Source organism: Girardinichthys multiradiatus, chromosome 22, assembly GCF_021462225.1.
Source record: "Girardinichthys multiradiatus isolate DD_20200921_A chromosome 22, DD_fGirMul_XY1, whole genome shotgun sequence".
Taxonomy (NCBI): Eukaryota; Metazoa; Chordata; class Actinopteri; order Cyprinodontiformes; family Goodeidae; genus Girardinichthys; species Girardinichthys multiradiatus.
This window is the reverse complement of record NC_061814.1, coordinates 6,956,383-6,974,670: the sequence shown is the minus strand read 5'-3', so window position 1 is coordinate 6,974,670 and position 18,288 is coordinate 6,956,383. Positions and strand designations below refer to the sequence as shown.

The following is an 18,288-nucleotide window of genomic DNA, read 5'->3' as shown; positions in this document are numbered from 1 at the left end:
CCTTTATTGTCTTAATACGGATGATTTTGGCATACAGCTCATGAAAACCCAAAATTCCTATCTCACAAAATTAGCATATTTCATCCGACCAATAAAAGAAAAGTGTTTTTAATACAAAAAACGTCAACCTTCAAATAATCATGTACAGTTATGCACTCAATACTTGGTCGGGAATCCTTTTGCAGAAATGACTGCTTCAATGCGGCGTGGCATGGAGGCAATCAGCCTGTGGCACTGCTGAGGTCTTATGGAGGCCCAGGATGCTTCGATAGCGGCCTTTAGCTCATCCAGAGTGTTGGGTCTTGAGTCTCTCAACGTTCTCTTCACAATATCCCACAGATTCTCTATGGGGTTCAGGTCAGGAGATTTGGCAGGCCAATTGAGCACAGTGATACCATGGTCAGTAAACCATTTACCAGTGGTTTTGGCACTGTGAGCAGGCGCCAGGTCGTGCTGAAAAATGAAATCTTCATCTCCATAAAGCTTTTTAGCAGATGGAAGCATGAAGTGCTCCAAAATCTCCTGATAGCTAGTTGCATTGACCCTGCCCTTGATAAAACACAGTGGACCAACACCAGCAGCTGACACGGCACCCCAGACCATCACTGACTGTGGGTACTTGACACTGGACTTCAGGAATTTTGGCATTTCCTTCTCCCCAGTCTTCCTCCAGACTCTGGCACCTTGATTTCCGAATGACATGCAGAATTTGTTTTCATCCGAAAAAAGTACTTTGGACCACTGAGCAACAGTCCAGTGCTGCTTCTCTGTAGCCCAGGTCAGGCGCTTCTGCCGCTGTTTCTGGTTCAAAAGTGGCTTGACCTGGGGAATGCGGCACCTGTAGCCCATTTCCTGCACACGCCTGTGCATGGTGGCTCTGGATGTTTCTACTCCAGACTCAGTCCACTGCTTCCGCAGGTCCCCCAAGGTCTGGAATCGGCCCTTCTCCACAATCTTCCTCAGGGTCCGGTCACCTCTTCTCGTTGTGCAGCGTTTTCTGCCACACTTTTTCCTTCCCACAGACGTCCCACTGAGGTGCCTTGATACAGCACTCTGGGAACAGCCTATTTCTTTCTGTGTCTTACCCTCTTGCTTGAGGGTGTCAATAGTGGCCTTCTGGACAGCAGTCAGGTCGGCAGTCTTACCCATGATTGGGGTTTTGAGTGATGAACCAGGCTGGGAGTTTTAAAGGCCTCAGGAATCTTTTGCAGGTGTTTAGAGTTAACTCGTTGATTCAGATGATTAGGTTCATAGCTCATTTAGAGACCCTTTTAATGATATGCTAATTTTGTGAGATAGGAATTTTGGGTTTTCATGAGCTGTATGCCAAAATCATCCGTATTAAGACAATAAAAGACCTGAAATATTTCAGTTAGTGTGCAATGAATCTAAAATATATGAATGTTAAATTTTCATCATGACATCATGGAAAATAATTAACTTTATCACAATATGCAAATTTTTTTAGAAGGACCTGTACATGGCTGAGTGAAGGCAGTCACCATTACCTGGAAAATATCTGGGACAACAGGGACATTATAAGAACTGGACATTTCTCCAAACTTGATTTAAAAAAAAAATAAGACTAAAACTGGTCAAAGAACTGTGGGAATGTCTAATAAGGACTGGAAACAATCTGCTGTGTTCTCCAAATGTCTGTACTTAGGAGCAGAGCTGCAAGGGTGAAGAGATTTCTTACAACAAAACAGTTGGTGTCTGGCTATAATTCCCCAAAACACTGTGCTAAGATCTGATGAAACCAAGTTTAAACTTTTGGTCCCTTAGTTCCAAAAAGGTATTTTCGGCACTGAGAGATCACTAACAGAACACCATATCCAGTGAAACATCATGGTGACAGAATCATGCTCTGGGGTTACTTTTTTCATATAGCTCTGAGGTTTTTGAAGTCATGAAAAGTATCGAATACCAGTTAGTTTTGGCCCAAAACCTTTAGGTATCTGCTAGAAAGTAAATCATTAAGAGGGAGTTTATTTTTCAGCACCACAGTGTGTCCAAACATACATTTATATCCACAAAAAATAAAAAAATTAAAATTGGAATAACTGAGCCAAGGTCCAGAACTAAATCTGACAGAAGGCCTGTAGAATCACCTGAAAGGGACTGTAGACAAGATATGTCCTCATAAATGTTTAGACAACTTTTGCTTAGCTGAGTGGGCAAATATTACCAAGTCTTGATGTTGCATGCTAACAGACTTCTTCCAGAGGAGACAGAATGCTGAAACTGAATCAAAAGGTGCCTCAACAAATTTATGGAACCAGGTTTTTGCTCCTTTTAACTTTTCCCAAATTTTCCCCTAAAGACAGTAATGTATGTGCCACATGTTGTAGCCTCATTATACACACACTGATAAAAAGAGTAAAGAACACATACCCAGACAGAGAGCTGTTGTTTGAGTGCATTTGGTCTTCATGCAGACCAGTATTGGGTGTGAAAATGGTGTGATTTGCAAAGAACGGCACCAGAATGCATCAATGGTGGGATCATGAGTAGAGTGATGGTTGTATAGGCAGCTGCCATACCAACCAACAGTAACGATCCAATGGTGGGATGATGGAACAGAATAGTACAGATAGAACTGAAACGGTTCACACAGTTTACTGTTTAAGGATCAGGTTCATCAGGCACAGATCATCCAGCATTTTAAAAATATCAGGTAGGACCTGTTAGTTAGTACTGCAGAAGCTGAAAACATGAGACATGTCATGCTTGAGGTTAAAGCTCGCTGTGATTTTTAGGCAGTGAATGTGGAGACATTGCTGATTTCAGAAAAGGCTTTTTGTTCTTCTTTGTTAAGAGTTGGTAGCAAATGACTATTCTTATTTGTCAGGTTGACAGAATAGAATTGTTATAGGCAGACTCTGCCTACTCTTTGATAATTCCTTCTCATGTCAGTGCATGAAGTTGGGGAATTTACCGAGCTGCTGCACCTGGAGGGAATCTAACACTGCAGCCTGTATGATCACACATTTCTGCGCATATTTAGCTACACTACCGGTCAAATGTTTTAGAACTACTTTTTCATTTAATGGTTTTCTTTACGTTTATGACTATTTCCATTGTACGTAGAATCTCACTTTATATTCTAGATTCCTTAAAGTAGCCGCCCTTTGCTGTGATGACTGAAATATTAACCTTTGGTCGTCTCTCAATGAACTCTAGGAAGTTTTTTCAAGACTCTTTGGAAAACCATTTCAGGCGACCACCTCATGAAACTCGTGGAGAGAATGCTAAGAGAGAAAAGCAGTAATCAAAGGCAGCCATTTTGAAGAATCTAAGATATATATAAATATATTTAGAATTTTTTCACAAGTTTTATTTACTACATAATTCCATGTGTGTTCATTCATAGTTTTGGTGCCTTTGGTGGTACAGTACAGACCAAAAGTTTGGACACACCTCATTCAAATAGTTTTCTTTACTTTCATGACTATAAATATTGTAGCTTCACACTGAAGCCATCAAAACTATGAATTAACACATGTGGAATTATATACTGAACAAAAAAGTGGTGAAACAACTGAAGATATGTCTTATATTCTAGGTTCTTCAAAGTAGCTACCTTTCGCTTTGATTACTGCTCCGCACACTCGTGGCATTCTGTTGATGAGCTTCAAGAGGTAGTCACCTGAAATGGTTTTCCAACAGTCTTGAAGGAGTTCCCAGAGATGCTTAGCACTTGTTGGCCCTTTTGCCTTCACTCTACGGTCCAGCTCATCCCAAACCATCTCGATTGGGTTCAGGTCCGGTGACAGTGGAGGCCAGGTCATCTGGCGCAGCACCCCATCACTCTCCTTCTTGGTCAAATAGCCCTTACCCAGCCTGGAGGTGTGTTTGGTGTCATTGTCCTGTTGAAAAATAAATGATGGTCCAACTAAACGCAAACCGGATGGAATAGCAGAGATGAGCAGTTTACCCTAATGAGCTAACGCCACCACTTTCTAATGAGCAGTACCATACAGTACACATTGTAACTGATCCTACTGATGCTGGCGTTTTCTCCACGTGCACTGAACTGAACATCATATAGTCCAGAAGTAAGTGAACTAGATGGTTGTGATGTATGTAATGAACAGCTTTATTTTTAGTATATTGCACAGAGGCATTGTGCTGATACCCCCAGTATATTACCCACTGTTATGCCTGAGCTGGTCTGCAGTATCAAGTTATAGAAACGTTTTTAATAAACTACGTTTTCAAAGAGCCAAAGATTTCCCATTATATTGTTCCTAAGGTTTAAAGTCCTGCTAGTGAGAGGTCAGAGAAAGAAATGAAGTGACCTGAAATTTATCTGTATGAAGCAGCACTGCCACTTCACCACCCGTTGCTGTGCACTCCTAGTCAGCTGGTTGACAGAAGGGGCCTACACTTGAGCTCGCTTACAACAAACTTAAATTGGTTTTGTTTTCAGTCCAACAAAAACACAAACACCCATACTAGTTATGGCTTCTGGTGCGCACACTAAGCAAACGTCATTTACATACCCATCACTGGTCTATATGTCTGTATGCTAAGCTTCATGCTGGGTGTTATGGCTGATATGTAATGGCTTTGCTCAGTAAGTGTATTAACATCCAACTTTTTTATTTAAGAAACATTTAATAAAAAAGCAATTAACCTTTGGTAATTTGCTTCAGATCACCTTTGTGTCCAGGGAATCAGAAGGTCCAGGAGAAACTGTGGCTGGAGAACATCAGTCAGGTATAGATACTGTGGAAGGTTCTTATTTTTGACATTTTTTAATTAGAGCTCTTATTTATATAAATGTTAAATCGATAAAACAGTTTCAGGATGTTAATTGATATGTGATTTTTTTTATTTTATTTTTTTTATGTTTATTTCAGTTTGCTTTTCTATTGATTATTATTTTATTCATTTTTTGTTTAAATATTTTAAATTTAAAAATTTTTAATTAATTAATTTATTTTTAAATAAAAGGAAATTGATAGACAATTAAAAGCTTTAATCTCTGCCTAACCCGTCACTAACAGGGCCTTATGGAAGATGGCTCAGCAGTTTTTGGTCTTATTATCTAAGCTGTCCTTCAAAACAGGGTAACACCTAGAACACCCCCCTCACCCCCCACCCCTTGTCATACCCACTCTGTAGCCTTATTTCAGATCCTGTGTGGTACTGACAGTTCTTTAAACAACTTCAGACCCAATAAATCTAGTCAGCTCCACTGAACTTACTAACCATCATGTGGTTGATGCATTTGGCAGAATGCTGCAGCTTCACTGGGGCATATCCATCATCATGTTTTCAGTAGGTCAGGAAGGCTGTTGATTGATGGTGACAGGAGGCATTAGACAGAACTAAATTTCTTGGCCAGCAGGACCCACTGGATCATGTCTTCAGTTGATATTACACTTTTACACCATCTAGTGCCAGGGTGCCTATGAAGTCCACAGCAGCCCCCAGATTGTCCTGATCTCCCCTGAGCTCTTGACTTTGCTGATGGATTCTTCTTGTTGCAGGTGTTCCTGAGGCCCGCAAGGGACGGCTGAATGAGAGCCCATTTTTCCTGCTGGGAAGGGTGGTCATGCAGCAGAGTTATGTCTGTGCTCTCATAGCCATGATGGTAACCATGATATCCCACACATTAAGTCACATAATACCAATGTAGCTTTGTACTTAGTTAATACTGTGAAATAAAATAAGCTTTCTGGGGTTTTGTTTCTTTATTGTGGTTGTTTGAATCTTCAAAGGGATAGTTTGGATTTTATGGCATTCTGTAGAGAGGTAATGAGTTGTTAGTATCTTACCTGCGGTAGGAAATGTCTTTAATGACCTCAGTTTGGGTGTATTCTGGTGAGCTAATGGATAGTCAGCGTGGGGACCAGACCAAACCAGATTGCTTTCATCTTGAAACAAGTTGAGACTCTACATTGTTTGTAGTGATTCATTGAAATACTTTAGAAATCTTTAAACCTGTCACATTTGCATTCAACAATTTCAAGCATTTAAAAGCAGAGCAGACTATGGTTATTTGTTCTAAAGACTGTTGTAATCTCATTGACCACTGTAACTGAGTCTGTTTTTTCAGACAGAACAAACTCAGAGTTTTGCAGTAAGATACTAACTGCTCATAATTCTCCACAGAACACAAGTCATAAACAATCCTAGCTATCCCTTCGATGTAACTCATACTGACCCAGATTGTTGTTCTTATTCAGTCTGGTTTGTGTTGTTTAGGTTTGGAGCATCACCTACCATAGCTGGCTAACTTTTGTACTGCTCCTGTGGGCTTGTCTCATCTGGATGCTGCGTTCCAGGTACTAGTAACACTTGAGGCTAAGGTTGACCAATACTCTGTTTAACCTTTGTCTCTTAGTTTTTTCTGAAAATTTAATTGAAATGGAAATATTTTGTTCACTTAATTTTTCTTTTACTTTAGGGGGATATTTAAGCTCATTGCTGTGACTGATATGTTTCTATACCAAATTATTTTCAAGTATTTTTTGTAGCTGCACTTCTTTCACTGACATGTTATTTTATAGTATAGGTCAACTATAAAAACATTTGCATTTTTTACAAAATTGTTTTTTCGATATCCATTTTGTTCGTCATGGGTGTAAATTTGGAGTTTTTAATGATTTTTTCCAATGTTTAATTTTTCAAGTTCAAATGATTAGAGAAAAAAATACAACTGCAATGAATATTAATAACATGATCAGGGTCTAAATTACAGCCGCAGGGTCTAATATACAGTATAATCAATGTCTGTTAATATTTGGCTAAAGTCCCTTTAGCAAGTTGCAGAGAAGTCGTGTGGGTTTTGTAGCCCTTTAGGCTACTACTCTGCAAATTTTAATAGAATACACTTAAACTGGATAGTTTCTTGGCACAGACTTTAATCCGTAGTCAAAATATTATACAGGGTTGAGGTCAGGTTTTGGGAAGGCCTTTGGAGAAGCTCGATGCTAGGCGGCTGTATCCATGCTAAAACCAGTTTTAGGGTTTCTTCAGGGTCTGTATCCCATTGGAAAAACCATCTGGGTCCAAGTTTTAGCTATTTTTAGATTATATAAAGAATTTGTTGGTAGTCCTCCATCTTCATTATTCAATCTACTTTGTGTAGATTACCAGTAGCAGCCCCCAGAGCATGATGCTGCCACCACCGTGCTTTACGGTCTACCATGTTCTTAGGTTTAAAATCCTCACCTTGATTGTTCTAAACATGCTTCTTAGGACTGTGACCACATTTGGCCATAAAACCTTTCTCCAGAAACTTCAGCCCAATTCGTTTCTGAAAAGCCTAACCCTTATTATTTTTTCAAAAGGTTGGCAGTTTGGGCCTTCTTCCAGACCTTTGCAGGTGGTGACATATCCACAATCTTGTACCAACTTATAGTTGTTGGAACTGATGAAACTTTGAGTTAGCAGTTATTTAGGTCAATGAATGTGGTCAAACAGATCCTTCTTATGCTGCAGCAGCATTCAATCACAATGACCTTCAGAAAAAAACAAAAAAACATTCTGGAACCTTTAACACAACTTTGGTACATTTATTTTGAATGTTTAATGTTTGCAGTCATTACAATAAACAGGATTATTAGGCTTCTGTCCTGGGTTGTATGGGATTGTCTTCATTTGGAGAAAAAAAAAAACTGACCTCCTATAATTGGCAGTTTTTCTTCTTCAACACTATCTATCAAATCTACCAGTGTTGTTATTCAGGGTTTCTGATTTTCCACAACACTGAATCGGTTTTGCTAACACCATCTGGCTTGGAACAAGCCCAGCATTTTGAAGACTTCAACTGAAGAGTGAAAAAATTTACAAATTTCTTTACTTAGCTCAGTCTGAGGAAAAATCACGTACTTCCAGTGAATGTGGAGTTAGGCGTTTCAGCCTGGCCATGCAGGACACGCAGCCAGAAAAGCAGTACGTATGTAGATGAGGCATATTGAAAGCCAGAGCAACCAACCTGGCTGGGAAAAATTTAAACAGTGCTTCTGAATTAGTGTTTAGGCAGCTGTGGAATCTGAGCGAGATACAATGTGACAGTGTATTTGTCAGGGTGCTGAAAACAGCAGCAAACTGCCTCCCTATATGTTGATATCTGCTGTGCTGCAGGTGGCAGCGTGATAGATCTGTGTCTTAAATCAGACAAAGAAATATTAAAATCCTGCTATTGATCTTTAAAGCAGTTAATGGTCGTAGGATAAAATACTTTTTTGAATTACTTTTTAAGTATAAACCTTGTAGACTCTCCAAGGGCTTCATGTATAAAAGAGTGCACAGCTTTCATTCTAAATGTTTGCGATACGGAGACATTCTGAAAATTGCGGTGCACAAAAAATTCACATGTAGGAAACTGTGCGTTGACATGTCGCTGCACACGTAGCCTTCATACATCCCAATTTGCGGTGAATTGGGCACAGCTGAACGTGGCACTTGAACTGCACGGTCCCAGCCCCTAAAAAGACATGGAAAGTAGTTTAAATATCTGGAAGGAATCCACCACCTGTCCAAATAACTATGGCCGCGGTCCTGTGACAGTCACACAGAAACCTACATACCATGAGATATAATTGTAGTAAAATATATTTGTCGTAAATTACTCAAACCTGTCTGAAAATACAACAATGTTCGCCTCGAACCCGTTTTGTTCTACAATGTGTGTATCTAAACCAAACCGCTCTGTCTAGCTGCTGCATTGAGCTCAATCATAGCTTAATGCTGACCATTCTAATGACGTGAAGAGGCCTCCTATATTTCTATTAGGAAGACTGCCAAAAAACACACTATGTGAAGCACTTTAAAACCTTTAAAACGACTCAGAACGTCACATAAAATAAATAAGTAAATACTGTTGAAGTTCCTCTTTAAAGAGACCTTCTGCGCGTTCGTTTATTCACCATAACCTGGAGGAATTACACACATTATAATAAATCACACGGAGACAGCTGTATGTTATTCAAAGTACCTGGACCAGGGGAAGCTCTCATGTGATCAGGACACACACCGAGACGACTTCAGAGCTTCTCACTGGGCACATTGCTTTTATTAAAACACACATTAAAAATGGGCAACCCCCTGTTTACAGTTTTTTCTCACATGTAGTCACGTACACACTTTTTTCCGGCTTACCATATTTAGACAGTCATTGTCTACAGCTGCACTCCGTATCTACTGATATAAGCAGGGAGTAAGTCAGTCTCTACTTTTCACACACTCCTTCAGCTCTCAGTATTTTTCTGCTTCATCACACTCAAGGCCAAGTTTGTGCAATAACAATTCTGCAGGCCACAATGTCTTATACTAACACAGGTTATACATTTTATTTCCCACACTTGTTATGAACATAATAATAATGATGCGCACACATAATATAGCTCAACAATACCTAGAAGCCGCCATCATGCACGGAGCCTGATTGGGGTTTGTTCCCTACAGCTATTCTAATTCGAATAATAATTATTATTATTACAATATAAAGGAATCATGAGTTGCATTAGTGAGACACATTTGAGCTCCATCAGAAAAGCTCAGGTTAAAAGGACCGCAGCGTAGGGAGAACTGGAACTGGCACCAGTGACCCACGGTTCCTCCTGGTTTCCCTCTGTAACACTGAGGCCAGCTCCATGCAGAGCTCCAAAATAATTGCTCTGGGCAATTTGAACCGGCTGATAAGCCATGCATCATCATGTAGCAGCAGGTCAGTAGGATCTGTGCACAAAAGGATCCCTCTCACTTCTTCCATTGATGGTGTTCTCCAGCTGAGCCAAAGCTGCCATGATTCCATAATTATGCACAACTTTACGCAGCTATTTATGGACATGTGTGATTGTCTCCAGCTTGTCCATCTTAGGAATCATCAAACCTGACTTGTTAGGAGTTAATCTGCTGATCCAATACACTTTTCTTTTTCACTGAGAATGAAAGTGACCCTTAGATGATTCACATGCATTTTATGCTCCTCGGCGCACATTTTAAGTGGCTGTTGCACACTTTCACGAAATGTTTAATTTTATACATGCCAAGTTGTGCATAAAACATTGTGCTGCAGGGTTACTGTGTGTACACCCCCCTTGTACATGAGACCTCAGGTCTTAAGACACAGGCTTACTTAGTGTTCCTAGGACCAGAACTAAACAAGGTGAGCAACATTTCAGGAACAAACTGCTGGAAAACTAGAGATGTGGAGAAACAGTGTTTGTTTAAATCAGGACTGAAAACATTTTTGTTTACAGTCCCTTTTAATCATTGAATCTGACTAAAGAACTGTTTGCCTGATCACTGATGACTGATTGAAGCGTGAGACTGAAAATTAGATTTGAATTGGGACTTAAATTTCAACTTTCATTTAAATTTAGATTAAATTAGTCTGTTTAAATCTAATATAATGGTTTTGTTTTAAGCAATGGTTTGAAGTGTTTGACATATTATGCGCTATTTTTAAGCAAAGCTTAAAGCTTTTGTTATTTTTATTAGTCAGATTTTCCTTTAATGTCCTGTAAGCCACTTTGGATTATCTGGAGTATGAATGGGGCTGTATAAATAAGCTTGTCTTGCCTAAATCCAATAAAAAGAGTGGTCTCTTTTTTGTATTGTGCCGGACACAATTCTTTCTTACATCATGATCTTATTGTTGTTTTGTAACTGGGAAAGAAACGGCGCATTAAATGTTTCCTTCCTCCCACGCCAATCTAAGGACACAAATGTGCTCAGAACCTTGAAGGATTGCAAATCAAAAAATGGGAAATCTTTCCAGAGATGTGAAATGCAAAAATCAAGTACTCACCAGATGTTAGAAATTAGAATGCTTGTATGGCTGCTAGAGCCACATTTATGCATTAGATTTAAGATCAAACCTTATTTGTTTGAAATCTTTAAAAAATGTGTGTATTTGTTATATTAGGTTTTAATATCTTATGTTTTCTTTAGATACTGGATGAAACAGCTTTTACTGTAAATGTTAATCTTCTAACAGTGTTTTTTTTTTTTTTATAGGAATAAACACATACAGGCCTCTTGTTAGGTACCTATTAGGTAGACCTTGCTAATACTGGTCTGGGCTCCATTTTGCCTTCATGACAGCCCTAATTCTTCATTGCATGGATTAGTCCATATTGTCATAACTTCACACGGTTGATGAGAAACACCTGTTCCGCTACATCCCAAAACTGCTCTGCTGGACTAAATCTGGTTGCTATGGAGATCACTGGAGGACAGTGAACTCATCGTCATGTCCAAGAAACCAGGTTCAGATGGTTTGATCTTTGTAACATGGAGCATTATTCTACTAGAGGTATCCAACAAGATGGGTCCACTGGTCATATAGGGATTGACATGGTCAGCAACTATATGATGCTCAGTTGGTACTAAGGGGTCCAAAGTGTGCCAACCAAGTGTCCCCCAAACCATGACACCACCTCCACCAGCCTGACTTGTGATATGCGTGGCTTCTGAGTGGTCTTCTGTTGACCATCAGCTTCAGGGGGTTGACATGTTGTTGCATTGAGAGATGCTGTTTTTTATTTTTACATACTCAATAAACCTAAAAGGTGGTTCCGTGTTAAAATCCCTGTAGATCATCAGGTTCTGAAATATTAATAAACCAACCTTTCTGCGACCAACAAACCCCCCTTCCTGCACCATTCTATGCTCAGTTTGAACTTCAGCATGTTGTCTTTACCATGTCCAGATGCCTAAATGTAATGAGTTGCTCCAATAGGATGGGCTCATTCACTGTTTGTGTTAACAGGGAATTAAAGAGGTGTGTCTAAGTGTATGTAGTTGTACAACAACAAGTTTGAATTTTAGAAACATTTCAGTCTTTTGTTTGTGGCTGAACTTGCACAAAACTGTTGTTTCACCTGAATTTCTCTCATTTGTTCAGACGGCATGCAGCAACTCTGTGCTCTCCATTCATCCTGCTCTATGGCCTGGCTCTGTGCTGTCTGCAGTACGTCTGGGCCATGGAGCTCGAACCAATACTGCCCACCAAAGTGGGGACGATGAGCCTCAGACAGCTGGGATTGGACAGAGCCGAGTATCCCTGTCTAAGACTGGGAGCTATGGTAAGGTTTGAGCCAGGACAGGGAACAATTATCGGTTCTGGTTGTTGGATAAAGGACAACCTGCTTGTAAAATGGAGATGCAAATTAAAATGCACTGGAATCTTTCCCAGGTGGTTTCTAAATCACAGGAAGAGAATATATTGAGGCTCTTATTAAATAGAATTATAGAGCTGAGCCACATTACAATAAAATAGTTTTGATGAGTTCCTGCAAGAAGAAACAAATATGGGAACAAGATGACATGTCAAGTGGAACCAGAGGAGATTTTTATCATTGGACAATACATTTCTGAGCCTTTGCAGTAAGAGTATGTTATAAAAGCAATTATGCTGCAGTAAATTTCCATGATTAGTAACAACATCCTGTGTTCCCCTTCTAAAAAAGATGAACCAACCTTAAAAGCTGGGCTGGTGCCCATCTCCAGTGGTTAATGGAGCTCACCATGGACTTGTCACTAGTCTATCACAACCTGTTATTTCCTAATTTAAATTCCAAACCTACATGCAATGTTCAACAGAGACAAGGAAATGACCGCTTTGCTCTGTAAAATAGTTTATCAGGAGCACAGTGAAGTAAGTCTTCACTCACTTGAAGTGTTTTTCAATCTTTCTTTCGTTGCTCTTTCTAGCTTTTGTTTACCTTAACTTTCTGGCTGTTGGTGCGTCAGTCAGTGAAGGAAAACTTCAGGAGAATGAGCAAAATGTCTACGCCACTACAGGAAGTCACTACAAAAGGTAACTGCACTGACAGAAACACATTAACAAGCCCTGCACACCATCTTCAGTTGCACTGCTTCCTCTTCATTGTCTGCAAACTTATATGAACCTTGACCCTGGCCTTAAACGTTGTCCATTCATGCCCAACCCAGAGTTGAATAAAATCCTATTTGGTTCTCAAACCTACAGTTTGACCACATTAATGTAAGTTGGCCTTGTTAGGAATGGGCCATCATCATCATAAGGACTACGGATATCATTGGGGTGGAGATTATGTCAGAAAAGCTTCTATAACAAAAACAAAATGCAACCTACACCCATTCACAGAAACACAGATGTTTATCAAGACCTTTTTATGTTTCAATGCCTCCCGGCAGTATTTATTTAGAACAGGCGTGTTCACAGCGCAGCCTGCAGGCCATTTGAGGCCCTTGGAAGGAGTTTGTGCAGCTTGCAACTGCATTGGAAAATATAATCTAGAAAACAAAGTATGTCTGTATTAGCCATTTTTTTGTCTTATTTCATTATCCCATTAAATGGGACCACAAACATCCAGTGACATTTACTCAGAAGCACACCACTCATTATACGACTATGAATGGTTGACCCATATGCTGTTTTTGTTGCTTGGAATGGACTAGATAAAATGTCCAGACCAAAAAATAAATAAGAAAACCGTAATTTCCTACATTAAAAAATGTAGGACATTTTTTGCTTGTTGATAAATAAGCCATGACCCTATTTCTGTTTCGGATCTATGATGTAAAAATCCTTTTTCTACAAAATTCACACTTTTTTGTTTTATTATATTATTTAGTTTATTGTTGAGCAGGCAAAAATATAACATTTCATACCAAAATCATTTTGTGTTTTTTAAATGAAATAAGGTAATTTGTGGCCAAGATGGCAAACAGTTTGGACACTTCTTACCCCGAGTTCACTGTGACTGCGATCTAGAGAATAATCTTCATTATTTGATTGTTGTGTTACCAATCTGATGCTACAATGGCTGGCTGGCCGGCCAGCGCCCCCCTTGGATAATGGTAGGGGAAACACTGCCCGTTCCCAGATTCCACCAAATCTGTATTGAAATGCTGTGAGAGGAGGAGATGTTCAGGAAGAGGGGCCACAGATCAAAATCTGCTTGAGGCCCCAAATACCTTGGGGCTGGCCCTGGTGGGAAGTTAGATTGTTGAACATCATCTCAAACGCATTACTTCTTAATGAGTGATGATTAATAGATATGTACTGTTTTCTTCCCACTATGCAAATGCAATTTTTACAAGGATTTTATTTATTTTTTGTTGGTTCTCTATCTTCTGACACCTCTTTTTGTCCATAACATCTTCCCTTTGTTAGAACTGGGTGCTGGCAGTGAATCCGTGCTGAAGGTTCTGGGAGGCATGGTGATGAGCTGCTATGCCAAATACTGGATCTATGTTTGTGGAGGGATGTTCATCATGGTCTCCTTTGCTGGAAAACTGGTTGCTTACAAGATTGTCTACATGTTGCTTTTCCTGCTCTGCCTTTGCCTATATCAGGTAAGAATAAATGTACTGCTTTTTGGTTATTTGAATAATTTGTTGTCAAATGTTCCGTCTAAACACAGTGTTTGGTGATTTGTAAAACCTTTTTTTGAGGCATATTTACTGTGGCAGCTTTTGCTATGGCTCACGGCCCAGGGCTGAGTCCCATAGATGGCAGCATAAGCACTTTTGTTTATATGCATATCCAATCAGACACAGGTGACCCCTCTGTATGTACAAGTGGTCAGAAGATGGGTCAGCAATGACATTGGTGTTAGTATCTGATTAGGAGCTTTAGATTCCATTATTTCAAACCTGAGTTATTATAGTTCATCACTGAACAGAGATTTCTGAAAATCCAGAAACAGACTGATGTAGCCTTTCTTTAGATCTATAGTTTATTCTACTCCTCTGAAGGTGCAGAGAGAGGGGCTTCCCCAGGGTGTGTCAGAACAGACACCATGTATATGTGTGGACTGAACATCCAGAGATTATTAAAAATCAAGCCATACAGGCTTAATTTGGCCACTTTGTGAACCATAAACATACATGTCCTAACTGCTTTACAAAAATGTCCTTTATGCCATTTTTTTAATCACCTTTCAACCAGGGCCAGAGATGACGCGATTGCATTTCAGTGTCATGTTTGAACCACTGGTTTCAGATTGCAATGAAGAAGCTCACAAATTCAAGATGTTCTTTATTTGGGAACAGCTTGGAACCACTAAATATTGGATTGTAAAGGAACAACAGGAGCAAAGCTAAATGATAGGGCCTTTCACCAAGGTTGTCTTTTTTAATCAGTAAAAACAGATATTGTTCTAAAACTACTTGAGATGTTTATTGCTATATTGGGCCTTAGAAAGAAAATCATGTAAATGCTGTAAATATATACAGAAAATCTTGTATATGTATATTTATTCACCCCTTGGCCTTCAGCCTGTAATCTGGTTTGTTACATCATTAATATAAAGTTTTTACAGCCTGCAATATCATTATGTAACAACCAATAAGACAGAAAAGCACATTTTGGCTGAGTTATCAAAAACGTAATTTTCCCCATAGAGCAGATTATGAAAATACCTGACAGAGGAAAGAAATAATAAAGAAGAGGAAGGTAAGAGCTTGACTGTCAGACCAATAATAATAATAAAAATAATTAGATTTTTGGGGAATCTGTATAGTCACACATGCTCCACATACAATAGATTTGTGATCAATTCTGTCCCTTTTGTTCGTCTTTTCACTGTTTATGCTGCCAGACTGTGTTGTTATTGATGACGTCTTGATCATACTGCAAATAAAGGTAATGTCTTGTGTCTTTTAAGTAATTTTCATGTTTTGCTGATCAAACTGTAACCATAACCCCCTCCCTTACACACAAAGATTTACTGACAACAGGTTACAGGGAAAAAAAGCAGGAAAAATTGAGCAAAAGACCTGATTTCAGTGTTCAGGCTTACATGTAGATCAGATTTAAGTAGTCTAAGCTTCGACAATTGAAATTTCATTAAGTCTACAATGAAAAAAAAGTTTCTAAATCATCGGTCAAGCTTATAATCTCTGATTCCTCTTTAGCATCCTTTGACTTCGCAGCAGCAGATAAGTGGAGCACTTTACAAAACACACTTAAACTCACAACTTTGACTCCTAGTATGAAACCTTAACTCAAACATCTTATAGTTGACTGTTGCTTCTGCTGATCATCCCAGGTCACACCGCACATTTGTTTATATAAGATTAACAAATTCAGATTTCAGTGGTAAACATGAACTATTTACATAATTGTGTATTTTAACCTGAAGTATTACTAAGATTTCAAGCAGAGGATAGGTTGTGATCTGGCAATGAGCAGCTTTCTGGATTTCATCAGAGACAACATTCAGTTTGTTTTTGATCAAAGAAAGAACCAACCAGAACCACTACACTCTCACACAGAACCAACCAGAACCACTATACTCTCACACAGAACCAACCAGAACCACTACACTCTCACAGAGAACCAACAAGAACCACTATACTCTCACACAGAACCAATCAGAACCACTACACTCTCTCACAGAACCAACCAGAACCACTATACTCTCATACAGAACCAACCAGAACAACTACACTATCATACACAAACAACCAGAGCCACTACACTCATACGAACCCAAATTGAACCACTACACACTCACACAGAACCAACCAGAACCACTACACTCTCACACAGAACCAACCAGAACTACTACACTCTCTTACAGAACCAACCAGAACCACTATACTTCCATACAGAACTGACCAGAACCACTACAATCTCACAGAGAACCAACCAGAACCACTATACTCTCACACAGAACCAACCAGAACTACTACACTCTTACAGAACCAACCAGAACCACTACACTCTCATACAGAACCAACCAGAACCACTACACTCTCACACAGAACCAACCAGAACCACTATACTCTCACACAGAACCAACCAGAACCACTATACTTTCTCACAGAACCAACCAGAACCACTAAACTCTCACACAGAACCAACCAGAACCGCTACACTCACACAGAACCAACCAGAACCACTATAATCTCACACAAAACCAACCAGAACCACTATACTCTCATACAGAACCACCCAGAACCACTACACTCTCTCACAGAACCAACCAGAACCACTATACTCTCATACAGAACCAACCAGAACCACTAAACTCTCTCACAGAACCAACCAGAACAACTACACTCTAGTACACAACCAACCAGAGCCACTACACTCTCATACGAACCCAAATTGAACCACTACACTCTCACACAGAACCAACCAGAACCACTATACTCTCACACAGAACCAACCAGAACCACTACACTCTCACACAGAACCAACCAGAACCACTATACTCTCTCACAGAACCAACCAGAACCACTATACTCTCACACAGAACCAACCAGAACCACTACACTCTCACACAAAACCAACCAGAACCACTACACTCTCACACAGAACCAACCAGAACCACTATACTCTCACACAGAACCAACCAGAACCACTACACTCTCACACAAAACCAACCAGAACCACTATACTCTCTCACAGAACCAACCAGAACCACTATACTCTCATACAGAACCAACCAGAACCACCTCACTCTCACACAGAACCAACCAGAACCACTACACTCTCACACAGAACCAACCAGAACCACTACACTCTCTCACAGAACCAACCAGAACCACTATACTCTCATACAGAACTAACCAGAACCACTACACTCTCATTCAGAACCAACCAGAACCACTATACTCTCATACAGAACCAACCAGAACCACTACACTCTCATACAGAACCAACCAGAACCACTACACTCTCTCACAGAAACAACCAGAACAACTACACTACAGATCAGACAAGCCGTTTGCTCTCACAATGGAACATCTGATCACAAATCTAATATAGTGCACTATTCAGTTTGAGTTCAGTTTTCAGTTTATTTAAATAGCGCCAATCACAATACATATTGTCTCAAGGCACTTCACAAAGTCAGGTACATACATTCCAATTAATAACTAACAATTGAACAGTGTAGTCAGATTCAGTTATTTATTCAAATTGGATAAAAGGTTTTTCTATCTAAGGAAACCCAGCAGATTGCATCCAGCCAGTGGCTGCAGCATTCACTCCTCCTGGATGAGCATGCAGAGACAGTGGACAGTCACTGGTGTTGACTTTGCAGCAATCCCTCATACTGAGCATGCATGTAGTGACAGTGGAGAGGGAAAACTCCATTTTAACAGGAAGAAACCTCCAGCAGAACCAGGCTCAGTGTGAGCAGCCATCTGCCATGACTGACTGGGGTTTGAGAGAACAGAGCAGAGACAAAAAGAGAACAAAGAAGCACTGATCCAGGAGTACTTTCTATTTCCATCAACAGTGATGAACAAAGTAAAAGGTTTAGTGGAACCAGTTTGCACAGATAGTTTTAAAATGTAAACCTTTTTGGCAAACATAACCAG

At 39.7% G+C, this 18,288-nt stretch overlaps 1 protein-coding gene across 2 annotated transcripts in view; it reads left to right on the top strand.

Moving 5' to 3' along the window:
• The window catches only part of piezo1 (piezo-type mechanosensitive ion channel component 1), a 123,747-nt gene that overhangs the window by 47,682 nt on the left and 57,777 nt on the right, over positions 1 to 18,288 (top strand). For both annotated transcript variants that reach the window (XM_047351184.1, XM_047351185.1), the window contains exons 9-14: positions 4,659 to 4,722; positions 5,499 to 5,602; positions 6,217 to 6,296; positions 11,870 to 12,050; positions 12,679 to 12,784; positions 14,126 to 14,307. In XM_047351184.1, coding sequence (XP_047207140.1) covers positions 4,659 to 4,722; positions 5,499 to 5,602; positions 6,217 to 6,296; positions 11,870 to 12,050; positions 12,679 to 12,784; positions 14,126 to 14,307 — 717 coding nt within the window. The remainder of the gene's footprint in view (positions 1 to 4,658; positions 4,723 to 5,498; positions 5,603 to 6,216; positions 6,297 to 11,869; positions 12,051 to 12,678; positions 12,785 to 14,125; positions 14,308 to 18,288) is intronic.